This window comes from Caloenas nicobarica, chromosome 13 (genome assembly GCF_036013445.1).
Source record: "Caloenas nicobarica isolate bCalNic1 chromosome 13, bCalNic1.hap1, whole genome shotgun sequence".
NCBI lineage: Eukaryota > Metazoa > Chordata > Aves > Columbiformes > Columbidae > Caloenas > Caloenas nicobarica.
Window position 1 is genome coordinate 9,505,034 of NC_088257.1, and position 13,990 is coordinate 9,519,023.

General features: G+C 38.2%; 1 protein-coding gene across 1 annotated transcript in view; it reads left to right on the top strand.

The window, feature by feature from the left end:
- The first annotated feature begins 1,687 nt into the window (after positions 1–1,687).
- The window catches only part of TRPC7 (transient receptor potential cation channel subfamily C member 7), a 69,701-nt gene continuing 57,398 nt past the window's right edge, over positions 1,688–13,990 (top strand). The window contains exon 1 of the mRNA XM_065643976.1: positions 1,688–2,461. Coding sequence (XP_065500048.1) covers positions 1,709–2,461 — 753 coding nt within the window. The 5' untranslated portion in view covers positions 1,688–1,708. The remainder of the gene's footprint in view (positions 2,462–13,990) is intronic.

Here is a 13,990-nt window from a genome sequence, read left to right on the forward strand (position 1 = left end):
TGTGCGTGCACCTGCATACGTGTTTGCAAAATTTGGACTCCACTGAAATCAATGGAACTTGTACTGTTGACTTCAAAGGTGCTCCAATTTTCCCCCAGGCATTTCACTGCTTTAGAGACCTCTGTCTCCCTGTCAGTATTAGCTATGTTAGTGGTATATTTTTTTAGCTGTTTTTGCTTTCTCGCAGAAAACTTCATGCAGTCTTGGGAATTAATTTACTTAACCATATCTCCTTCCTTATTCTTACATCCCTCATCTCTGTGTGCTTCTTCAACTTTCAATCAAGAAGGAAGGGATTAGATTTAAGATTGATATATCACTTTATCTCAGTGGAGCATGGGATGATATGTTCAGTTTCTTCCAGCTTTTATTACCTTGTTATACTGATGCATCAAAGCTTAGGGGAGGGAGATTCTTAATTGTGAACCACTCTTTCAACTGTGTATGATCAGAAAATTGCTTTCTTAGGATTTGTTTAAATTTTAATGTAGCTGCTAAAATTTTGCTGTCAAGTTTTTTGCAGCTCTTCAGTACTAGCTTTCTGTTCTAGATCAGTAAAAAAGTGATGAATTAAAATGGCAGGTGCATATATATGTGTTAGTTCCATAAGAATAGCTACCTTGAGAATTTCTGTGTCCTGGCACTTTAGGTATTTTGGGTGTTTCATATACCCTCTGTTTTCCCAGGTTTTCGCTTCATTGCCTTATTCTTGTATTGTCCTGAAGAACACATTATTGAAGGCAATGTATCTACTCTGCTTTGTGTCCTGGCACCTTTCCCTCTTGTCATTCATGACAGCACTTTCAAACTCCAGTAGTATTTTTTCAGAGCAACACATGAATTTTTCATTGACCGAAGGTCAAAACTGACTTGGAGAACAGATGGAGCATGGAAAGATGAACTTTTGCCACCCACTGAGCATTAACACCTGCTTATTTGTTACATCTGCCCACTGCAGCTTAGAGGCTCCTGAAAATTTTACCCGAGTGATTTAGGACTTGCTACTGGACCGAATGCAAATGCTTTTTGTGAAAGAGGTGTTGTTTTTACCTTTTCACTCAGGCTGAACATTCTGTGGGCCTAGGCACTCCACATGCTTAAACTCTAGATGTGGGACTATGATTTTGTTGGGATGCTACTGCAATAAAATGAAAAAAGAAGAGCAACATCAAAATGGCACTGAATTCAAAGTGTGAATGTTTCAAAAAGACAAATTTAAGACTTCAGTTCATACACTGGAGTGTTTCTTCCCCCTTGAGCCCAGTTCCACATAGCGAAGTTTTCTTTGGGGGTTCCAGAGAAGGTAGAAAAAGAATAATTTTTCTCCATCCCACCAACTTCAAGTGAAGACACTTCAGCCACATAATCAGCTGGGAAACTAACGATCATTTCTGATCTGCCTTCTGTTTGTGGTCAGATACCTCTGTTCTTGTTGTTTTGCAGTAGCTGTCTGAGAGATGCTTACTGGGGAGGGATGTGACACTAAATCAGGAATTATTGTTGTGTTTTACAAGACTAGCCTCTGGATTTGGTTACTTGTATTTAGAGTATCTACCAGCTGTATTTCCCTAAGAAAAGGTAGCAAGATCAGATCATAATGAGACATTTCTAGCTTTATTTCAGGTTATGTGAGGTTATGACTCTCTGAGAGTATAACCAACCTTCCTTTCTGGTTTTCTGCAGGTTGAGAAACAGCAATTACAAAACCATGCATCGAAGGCACACAACCCTTCGGGAGAAGGGCCGGAGGCAGGCCATCCGGGGCCCAGCCTACATGTTCAATGAGAAAGGCACCAGCCTGACTGCAGAAGAGGAACGCTTTCTCGATTCTGCAGAATATGGCAACATTCCCGTTGTGCGAAAAATGCTGGAGGAATCCAAAACCTTGAACTTTAATTGTGTCGATTATATGGGACAAAATGCCTTACAGTTAGCTGTAGGGAATGAGCATCTGGAAGTGACGGAGCTCCTCCTCAAAAAGGAGAATCTCGCTCGAGTTGGAGATGCGCTTTTGTTAGCCATCAGCAAGGGATATGTGCGCATTGTAGAAGCAATATTGAACCATCCAGCCTTTGCACAGGGACAGCGTCTCACACTCAGCCCCCTCGAGCAGGAACTGAGAGATGATGATTTTTATGCCTACGATGAAGATGGAACTCGGTTCTCCCATGACATTACCCCTATCATACTTGCTGCCCACTGCCAGGAGTATGAAATTGTTCACATCTTACTTCTAAAAGGCGCGCGGATTGAAAGGCCACATGACTATTTTTGCAAATGCAATGAATGCATTGAGAAGCAGAGGAAAGATTCCTTTAGTCACTCTCGATCGAGAATGAATGCCTACAAAGGATTAGCCAGTGCTGCTTATTTGTCTCTTTCCAGTGAAGACCCTGTCCTTACCGCTCTAGAGCTAAGCAATGAACTGGCCAGACTAGCCAACATTGAAACAGAATTTAAGGTAATTCACCACTGTGCCTTTTCCTTGGGCTGAATGTGTTCAGGGTACTGTATTTTTACATGTTTGATCAAGTCTTGGTTTGCCATTTGAGGGGGTGGGGGAGGAGACAGGAGCTACAGAAACTGTCAGATTTGTTAACTACACGTAGATTCAGACCACTGTGCATTCTCCACTTAATAAATATTTGGAACTGAATATTGTGTATTATAGCAGATCCATCCTTACTCAGAGTTTCTATGTTGCATGCTGTGATTGCTTAGAATCTCTAGTTTGCAGCAGGAATAAAAATCAGATTATTACAAAAATGGGACTCATTTTTTTGGTAAGAAAGGTAAGTCTTTTCATTTGAGCAATCTATTCCAGAGGCAGAGCTCTAGAGGTTGGTTTAATGACTTAAGAATCCAGTGCTTCTAAGTCTGTTACAGTGATAAAAAGTATAAATTAAACAATTTGGGTTCTCTGTTTAACGATTTAAATTGCATTGCATCTTAATGTTTTAGTACTGCATCTGTATATGATGAATTTCATGAAAAAGGAGATAAATGATCAAGAGATTTTTATGAAGTTTATCATCATGCCAAACAAAATATTGGAACTTGCAGAACTCTCTTACAAGTTATTCAAGATTTCTATTACCATAATGAGTTTGTAAATGTCCGATGCCATTTGCATTATTTTTCTAAGTCATTTGCATGACATAAATAGCATTGTCTCCCTTTCTAAAATAAATTAGTCATGAAAAAACTCATTTTCAGTGGCTCAGTCATCAACATAAGACTGTTTTCTGACTTATGACTATTGTGCAGCCACAACCACGATCAGTGATGCTAGGGTAATAAAATCTATGTTATGAGTAAACTGGGGTAGGATGCCTGCCAGGAATCCATTATTTTTAATTTAGAAAACTATTCAAGTGTTAAAGTATCCATTTCAGGATTCGTAGCTATACTCTCTCCAATTTAAAAGTGACAAGAAAGCATGTTCTCAAGTTGTTGCCTTTGAAACTCTGTAATAAGTCTCTTAACGAGGAAAAAAATACCCAAACCACTGACCACCTTTGGCAATAAAATTAGGGCAAAACCTTGCAGAGTCTTTTTCCCCATGTGAATCAGAATTGGAAGGACACAACAATTTAAAAGGGAGTTTTTATTTACATGGTATTCAGTCCTATTGAAGCAACCTCATTGGGTTCAATGAGTGTCTTGCTCATGTGAGGGTTATTCTAGTGCAAAAGCACTGTGGACTCACACCTACAATTAACAACATTAATATCTCATTAATCTCCCAGCTTCTTTTCAGTAGAAAAATATATGTTGTGTGCAGCATGAGCTGCCTCAGTATTGCATGCCTGTCAGTTCTGATAAGTGTCTTGCTGCAGAAAAGTGAATCTGTTTCTACCAGAATCCCTTCTTTTGTTCCTAGAGCTGCCAGCATGGTCTAGACTGGCACTGGCAGGTTCATGAATCCTCCAGGATCAAACAAGCAATGAAATGTTAAATAGCTTTGTGGTGGTTATATCTCACCAGCATTGACAAATATATGCGTGTAAATCAATACTGGAAAAATCATTAGAAACCCTTTGCCAAATTACTGTATTTCCAGGAGGGCTTTCCAATTTCATTGCCTTGTTGGAAGGTTCTGTGCAAGCCACGTTTACCTGCGTTAGTGAAGTACCTCAGAATTACACATACCACTACTTTACTTCAAATTTGTAACTTTCCTTTGTTATATTAATGCTTGCAGAAATAAGAAACATCTCAAGATTATAATGTATTCTCACTGTAGAAAAAAGTCAGATGTATGTATAAATGCAAAAATATTTATTCTTATTAACACAATCAGTGTGATGTAGAACAGGCTATTAGTAAGAGTAGGGTTGTTTCACAGAACATGACATTTTGAGAATGTATTTCTAGAAAAGAATACAGTTGTTGAAAATGTATATAAGTAATCCACAAATGATGAAAATTTATGAAATCAAACAAGCTTCACAGGAATTTTTTTGCTGACTTAAAATAATACTTTCCCAGACTTTTAAATTTTTATTGCCAAAGTTCTGTAATTACAATTAGTGGTCAACAGATTTACAAAATTATTACTTGGGATTATATCAAAATAGTTATTTATATACAATCTTAGCAATACAGTTTTCAGAAGGTACAAAAAGTCCTTGAAACGGAAGAACATGAGTAAGATTTTAATGATGTAGGTGGATGAAGAGTAATTAAGGGTTAGATAACCTACCTCTGAAGAAACTCCTAGCAAGAGCTAATTAAAATATAAATGTAGCGCCTCTCACCTGCTGCTTGCTGCCCTAAAACTCTTATGCAATAGCACTGTTCGGCACCTGTGACTGAGGAGCCAGCACATGCACTATGTTTTAAGAGAACATGAAATTTTTTTAGGAGAGTTGCCTCTTTGTACAGGTATGAAAGGTGGAACAAAACAGCCACATGAACCACTTTAGAGAAAAGTTGCATTAACTGTGGTTGGCCGCAGTTTGAGAGAAACTCCAATGATGATTAGTAGGTGAAAATAATTTTAGCAATTCTTTTTTACAGCTGCAGAAGCTGAATAGATTGTTCTCACTCTAAATTGGTAAGATTCTGTCATACACTGCAGTTCTTATAAAATGCTTTTGCACAAGCATTGCACATCACAGTAGTATGGGATTGTTCTTAACGTGAAGATGGGAGTCTGGACATATGTTTGATCACACTGCTGGCCTTCAGCAGCCTTTCTGTTCACTGATCAATAGGTCTTTAATAGCAAGAGTAGATGTTCTGGCTGCCAGTCTTGAGTGGATATACTGCCCAGCTGAACTCCTTTCTTGATGTGTTGATTTTGGCTCAAAAGCAAGGCCAAGATAGGCAGCTAGTATATGGCTTCCCACATGCTGAAAAGAATAATAACAGTGGAGACTTGGAGCTGGGAGAAAGAGGGAAGCTGTCAGAGCCAATCAATACTGACAGTTTTACCGGAGCAGATACTCCGCAAGGGTGAATCAGTGCTTTTTCACTAGAGCTTAGGTGAGGCCACAGAATATGAGGTTCTGTCCCAGTATTCAGAACAAATATATAATGTGGAACAACTGTCCCAGTATTCAGAACAAATATATAATGTGGAACAATGTTGCTGTGCCATGATTTCAAGCAAATTCAGCTTTTGCAATGCTTATTGAAGAGAAAAAAAAAAGTGTAATAATGTTACATTCACATAGAAATAATTTCATTTTTTTTCCCTTAAATCGTCTAGCATCAAGCTCTTGCAAAAAAAAGTTTTCTTATTAATGGGAGAAAATAAATTGTTTTAAAAGGTGTAGTCCTTGAGTCTAGAAATAATCAGCCTTCCTTCCCCAAAATAAGATGGAAAATATTGAACTGGTTGTTTCTACTGAAAATACTACCAATGTGATTGTATTAAATGTTGTGGCAATCAGCCTAGAAATGGAACAGACAGGAAACCCCTCAGAGGTGGATCTTTGAAATTTCAGAAAAGAAGTAAATGTCAGAGTCACTATGCATGTTTGCAGGTCTTTATGCAATGATATCGTTCCGTGGTGGGGGAAGCCCAAGTTGAAAAAACAACCGTGATTCAGTCCTTTGCTGTTTGAAAAATCAAAATTAAGAACCAGTTTATGACTTTCTTATTCTTTTCAGTTTTCATTTTGTGTTTAGAAAAAAAGGCAACACAGATTGGAGAAAGGGCAGTACAGATTGGGAGCCTGATTTAGTCCAGTGGAGTGGGCCCTTGGTCTGTATGACTGTTGGAAAGCGAGGGGAACTGTCCTCCCTGTGTGGGCTAGACAGATTCTAGCTCTGCTAGGCTGACATTATATGTTTTATTCCTCAAAACAGCTTCATATTTTAATCACTGGCCTAATACTGTTTTCCACGCTCCATGAAAAACTACAAAGCACACTTACTTTGTCCTATATTTCTGTTTAAATTTTACTTTTGATTTTTAATTGAAATAAATTCAGTTTCCCACCCCGTTGTGCCTACAGTCTGCAGAAGCATGGTCGCTAACGAAATGCCATCTTGGAATTTAGCGAAATTATAGCTTAATACTTCCCAATCAGTTTGTGTATAGAATCATATTGTGTTAAGATATTTTACAGCTTCTAAGAAGAGCTGAGTGCTGAACACAGCTAACTATAGAAGGAGATGTTGAGCATATGAAGCTATTGCCCAATTTACTCAAATTGAAAAAAATCTGTGTATGCTACACTTTCTTTCAAAGCTGGCAGACCTTGAGCCTGAATCATAGAGCAAATAATCCTTCTCTCATTTTCCAGTGTATTGTGTGTATTTCGGTCGCGCAAGTAAGCTTGAATTCACTTCCAGAGTGAATAACATTGGCAGGAATTGTTCACATGAAGAAGTCATCACCCCTGAGCCAGGCCAATGAGAGCTGCCCTCCTCTTTATTTGAGAGAAATTGATCTTCTTCATGTCACTTTGCTGTGAAACCATATGCAGATGTCTTCCCAGGTACCAGCTGTCCCCAGCCAGGTCACTTATTTCTAAGACTGGAATATTAAAAGTAGAGTCAACAGAATAATTTTTATATGTCCATTGAATCCCTTAGGAAATTACATTTCTAGGAAACAGTCTTCAGGAAATGCCCTTGCAACTGTCTTTAACAGCTATATGAGATTTAATATTACAATACATGTCCTGGAAATAGTGAGTAAAATGCAGAATAATAGCTCTGTTTATTCTTTTTTAAAGCTGTGACTGTGCACTCCTGTGTCTGATGAGATCCCACTCTACACACAGGTCTATTTTACAGACTTGCACGCTCTCAAATTAGACTACATGCTTGCATATGTCAGGAAACGTCCTTGTGATTAAGACAATCAGCCAATTCATTCCATTTAGCAATCCAGACAAATTAAATTATAGAATTGCAAAGAAGGCTATGAAAAGATCGCACCAACCATAAGTGGTAAATAAGATCTTGACTCCTGTTGATTAAAATGTTACTGAAGGCATGACCAAAACCACCACCTGGAAGACACATCATGTATAGTCTTTGTTTATCAATCCTACCAACATGTTTAGTTCATTTACTACAGCATAACATATTTTTATTTTGAAATTATATGCCTCTTGCTGTCACTTTTCTTGTAACTGATGTGCTTTCTCTAAAAAATGTTGGGATCCAGAAGCAGATCCTAGCTGTGATCCTGCTTTTTAGTGCAGGTGAGATCATCTCCAGGCTCAGCTGGCTGATGGGCCACAACTGGCTATTTGTGGGGAGTGATGGCTTATGTGGAGACGCCTACAGAGATACGTCTGCTAGGAACTGCTTCTTGTTTCACTGGGGCTGCAGTAATGTAAAGCAGCTGGGCACAAATCCCTAAATTCTCATGATGCTGAAAGGGTGGCAAAACAGCCCTGGAGACTCCACGACTTCTGTTAGGGATGATCTGACATTTCTGCAGCACAGCTCTTACTTCAGTAAGTCAGCTCCATCTTTTTTCTACCCATATATAAATGGTTAACTTCACAGGACATGCTTGCCCCAAATTTCTTAAGAGAAATGACCTTGTAAATTTTCTCAGTATTTCTGGCTTTATCTCTGTAAATAAGAAATTGGGATCAGATCCTGCACTTTGAGGATGACGTTGTACTGCTCTTGCAAAGTAACAAGCACTGGCAGATCTGGTTATATCTTGCTGAGAAGCTGCAGCTTTTTAGAGTTTGTGGCTCTGCAGCATTGAAGATGATCTCCTAACCTCTTCATTTCTCAGGCCATCTGCAAACCATGGGTGTTGCTGAGGATAAATATATCAGAGGTTCCAAACTGCTTACTTTACCCATACTGATTGCTAAACTTGGTAAAATTTGGTTTAATGAATAAAGTATAACACTTCAAATACAAAATAAATAGGAGGTTTTATTTTAAAATATGTAAGAAAATAACAGGGGATGGTAATAAATATAGATGAAATAAAATATAAATATTATGTTGAAGGTCTAAGAAAACCTAGAAAGATGAGCTGACTGCGAAAGTTGAACTCTGCGGTCCTATCTGGGAGACACTTTGGCATGAGAAATACATGCTGCATGGAGTTAAAACAAACATACAAAACATTATTAGAATATTGCTTTATGAAATGAGTCATAAGAAAGTTGGAAAGGGCAGAAAACATTGGGAGGCAAAATAGTAGGAAGGGGAAATATTTCGTGAAAATGGAGGATAGCGGTGAACTTGGAAAGAGAAAACTCTTGAAAACTGTCAGGCTGTACACCAGTAAGACTGCATTTAAAAACTCTGCTTCCTACCCAAATTGAACAAACTCTTAGACTTGTTTGATCTCAGGACTGAGTGATTGGAGACAGCTCCTGGAACTCTTCTTCCATTAAAAAAAAAAATTTTTGTGGGAACCTCCTTAATTAGTCTCAAGAACACTCTTGTAAATCGATCACTTAATTTTTCTTCTCTGACCCACTCTTCCTTGAGTAATCCTTTTATCCCTTCATAATCTCTTGTCTCAACATCCTCTCTGGTAGACTTCTTGCTTCTGATATGTTTGGGAACACCTTTTACGAGCCATATTTATTATTTCAGCAAGATGCTCTTCGAGACTTTTGTGTTTTTATCTGGCCTTGCTTTAGATTTTAATTTAAATTTACAGTTTTTCTGCTCTTTTTTATTATTTTCTTCCAGACAGGACTTGTGCTTTTTTAAAAAAAGTTGTCTTTTTACTTGTACAACCTCCTTTTATTCTGCTGTTTCACTTTGCTGAATTTCAGGAAGAGAAGACAGAAGGGAACTTCATAAATCTGGCCTGGTAGGCAGAATATATTAACTCCCTTTTACTACTGTTTTTATTTTCTCCTGCACATGTATCATCAGTCTTACCTAATTCCACCTCTGAAAACTAAGCCTCAGCATTATAGCTACTTTTGAGTATATGGATGGTCGCTATTTCCAAGTGATTGTCTCTTGTACTGGGATCTGTACCCTGTTGTGAAGCAACTGCTATCCCTTTCCTGTGAGATTTTTGACAATCACTTCAAAAAGCAGCTGCTTGGGAGTGAAAACCACCTCTTCCCACTGCATCCCTTTCCCCTGCCACCCCTTGTGACCCTCAGTGCTGAATTTCTAATTAAGAGAGCAGGCCAGTGGGTTACTTATCTTTATTCCAAACTAATGCCTGGTGACACCGGGCTTTGATGTGGCTGGGCAAGAACATCCCTTTCAGACCTTTTTGTGTTGCAGTCTATGTTCTGATTCGCTTATTCGCTTTTTCTCCTCCTGGCTCTATGCTATTTCAGTACTTTCAGCTTCTCTAAGGGAAATCTTTACTGCTTTTGAAGCCGTGTTGAATCTCAAAGTCAAAAGGATGACTCGCTTTACAATATGTAAAATTACAGATTTAATTAAATATGCATGATACCTGAGAAAGAATAAAAATGTATACATTGCTAAATGCACTTACGCTGTTAGTCCACAGCCAAAAGAGCTCTGCATTTATTTAGAACATGATGAAAACTAATATTTCTAAAAATATGCTGGTAATCAATAATATTCTTTTCAGGTTTTTTTTGGATATGAACTTTCCAGGTCAGTCTTTAATGAGAACATTATTTTTTCTAATAGGTGGTGTCAGTGATGTGGTTTAAGGTTTTTAGCCTTAAAAAAGAACTCTTTGTTCTTTTTTTTGTCTCCCTCTTGACTGAATGTCAGTTTTCTCTACTGCCTTGAAAACGTGCGCTTAAAAAGCTTTTTTTTTTTTTAATTTTCACTTGTGCAAAGCAAATGCACAAGAAGGTACAATCAAATCTCCAACTCATAATACAGGAAAGAGTCAAGTACCAATCAACTAAGAAAACAAATTTCTTATTATTAAAAGTTTTACCTGTTGTTGGAACAAATTAGGTGTTAAAATAGGAGAGGAAATTAAAAATTACCATAGAAATAGCCTGAGAGAAGGAGAATATATTCAAGCCTTGTAGTGAAGTTTGTGTTTAGCTGAGTGAGACTCACTCCGTACATGAGGAACTCATTCCCCATGCTTTTCTTTTTCAGAGACAAATCCACTAATATTAGATGCTACATTGGGTTTGTCTTGTGAGTTAAATTAAATGCAGATATGTTTTGCATGGATGTGTAGTAGAGACTGTGGAAAATGGATGTAGAGAACCCTCCCGATCTAAAAAAAAAATCTCAACTTTGTGACTCTTGTATTGTTCTCTTTAATATTTATAAATTAAGAAATATCCTCTATATTTTGATAGCTATTAATATTATTGCAAATGCTCTTTCTATGTCTGTTCGGTGATTAAATCATTTTCTGCCTGGCACATTGCCCAAGAAAAATAGTTTTAAAATGTTGTACAAGAAGAAAATCTCCAAAGCTTTCCAGAGTGGTTTAGAACCGATGCCAAAGCTGTGATGCCGGGAGCTGTATTGAAAATAATATACTTGTATCTGTGAATGTGAAGGTATGTTAACATCTGTCCGTGTTTATTCAGAATAAAGCAGAGTAGTAGATGCCGTGATTCATAGTGAAGGGTATAACTCAGCCATCTACAACCCACATCTGCACCTGGAAAAAATAAGACCATTATTCATGGAAGTTGTAACTCTAGTGACAGTACCAGCTGCTGAAGAGTCACATAAAACTGGATCCTGGCAACCGCCTACAAGGACATTTAACCTACTTTATGGATGATTGAGTGATATTGTTATTAAAATCTCCCAGCTAACTTTGGTCAAAAAAGAAAAAGAAAACCTCTTTAAAAGTTGACTAAATACTTTCTGCAGGAAAATGTTCTCTTCGCTTTCCCAGAGGAACAAGCCCAAGTCTCTCTTTTGAAAGACTGGAGGAAAAAAAGGATTATTTCAACACATCAAAACAGAGACAATGTGTCAGTGTAAGAAAATTTAATATTTTAATTAATGCCTTAATGGTTTCGCTCCCCTCAAAAATTGATGGGAGGGAGCTTTGGCGTTTGGCCTGGCAAGATAGAAGCAACCCTGGAAATATTTGAATGTCCCAGAGAGTGCAGCTGTGATACTTTTGCTTCCCTTGGTGCTACTGCAAGTGAGGCTTTTGGCAGTGCCAGTTTGCACACCATCAGTGCAAGGTTTATTACCCTTTATGGCTCCTTGGGAAGTACTTTCTCGTCCTAATCAGTTAAGGATGAACAGCGTTGCCACTGTGGCACTTACAGCTTGCTGCTTCCAGTTTGATTGCACATAACAGCCCTAATACTACAGCAGGATTCCAGTTTAGGAGAGCAACAAATATGATCATAAAAAAATAAAATAACATGGAATCCCCTTAGAATCATTAGTGAAAGACACCAGGTTGACTCACAAGCTGGGAGGGAAAGGGAGAGCAATGGAAACGGTTCACATAACTAAGCAGCACAGCAGCTGCTCACCACTGTCAAGCATTTCCGAAGCATTTTTGTGTAGTTTTAAGATGAACAATGTGACATTTTAGCCAGGTAGAAAGATAAGTGCAAAATCTGGAACCAGTTGGAGTTATGCATATTTCAGTTGCTTTAAGGTCAGTTTGCTCCTGGGATTTCAGTGTTTCCTTACAAATGAAGGAAATGCACTCCATCAAGAGTGCACTTCTGTCAAGTCGCAAAATGCCTATTAATGGACACGTTTTTAAGGCACCTAGAGGGCAGGAATGGAAAGGATGGTGAGCAGAGTTAATTCCCTTACACATAAATAATCCTGGGAGGAATCTGCAACAAAAGAGGGAAAAAACAAGCAATATTAATGTGTTTGTTCCTCCCCTGCCAGAAATGTCTGATACTAAATTTATTATTCTGAAGCTTCACCATTTCAGTAAATGGATTGCACTTGGGCTGTCAGTCCGCATAAATGGCTGGTGATTCTTATTTTTCTTCATCTTGCAGCCTGCTGTAGTGATTACATTAAGTTCAGATTTTCTGTATAGTTCTTAAACCCTAGATATGATAGAGGAATTGAGAAATTATTTTGTGTTATGTAAAGTGATTTTTAGAAATTATTCTGAACTGCCAAGGCCTATTGGCATCTAATATTACCAAGCAATGATCTTCAGGAAATATACGTGTGTGTGTGTGACAACTTACATAAAGTATCTCGGATAATATTTAGAAAAAAAGGAGTTTATAGTTGAGGGATCTCCTTTTCTTCATTCTTGAACCTCAACTTTTGATAGTGAATATAAGGGGATTTTTTTGTTTGTTTTATCATTTACCTTATATGCAGACAGGCTCTGGATATCTTGTAGTCAGGGTAAAGCATAATAAAGCTTGTAATATGTTAATAAGGAATGTAAAGTATCTCAACTAAGTAGAAGGAAAAAAAAACCTGACATTTTGAGATAATTTGTTGTATGTGGAAGGGATTTTTATGAAAGCAAGGTTAAACACAGGGTTATATTAAGTTAAAGTTACTGTGATGTAAAAGCAAGTGAAATAAGATTACATTTAATTAATATAGTGCCCACATGTGTTGTGGAGTCATATACACCTCATATAGCTGAGAAAAGGTCAGTGGTTAGCTAGTGTAAGATTTAAGTGGTATTTAACTGGCTTTTGGGAGCTCTTTTAGTGAAAGTGATGCTGTGATACCTGTTCCTTACCCTATTTCTGCTTCTTGGAGACAGGGAGTTAAGAAAATTGTTGGTTTTAGTGATGACTTTGATTTTAGGAATGAAGATTATTTGCTTTCATTGTGTTAGTCTTTTGTGTGCAAGCACTACTCCTCTACAACAGCTTTTTGAGTACAGATGCTCAGAAGGATGAACCTAACAGACAGAATGACTGTCACAAACCCAGCAGACAACAACAAATGGTTTAGAAATACTTTCAAAATGTAGTTAAACATAAACACTTCAGCTTACCAAAATGTTATTACTTTCACATTTTGTATTTTCTAGCAGCTTTAACACGGGAGAAAAGCCCCAGCAGACAGCAAAATCATGGCTCACTTGACCATCATATCATCTTCTGATTTGTTGAAACTATGATTTCATCTTCACCCCTTGAAAGAAATATGTACAGTGAAGCTGTACATATGTACAGTGGATCTGATCCGAGGCTCACCACTGCTTATGGGTTCCTCTCTTTATATAAATGAGGGACGATGGATCAGATGTTGGATTAAGAGATCCATCACAGCAAACTAATCCATCAGCAGTTGTGTTGGTAGGTAGGATTTATGCTCTACCACAACCTTTCCCAACAATCTGGCCAATCCCACAGAAATGTACCTTTGTTTCTGCAGTGTCTAAGCAATAAAGAGGAGACAAACTCCTCTGTGCCACCTCTTGCTGTGCTGCCAATGTCCCAGCCCAGGTGACAGGAGACTTTTGGTGTGTGCAGGCAGACAGAGGCTGCTACGACAGAGCCAAACCGCCCGGGGCTGGGCTCAGCCGTGCTCCTCGCTGCCGCTCCGGAGGGAAGCAGCTCACGTTTCTCTGCCAGGTTTGCTGCCAGCTGCTGGGAGCACTGTGATAAGTAGGGGAAGTAATTTGGCCAGTTGCCTGTGTTTAGCTAGCAGTGAT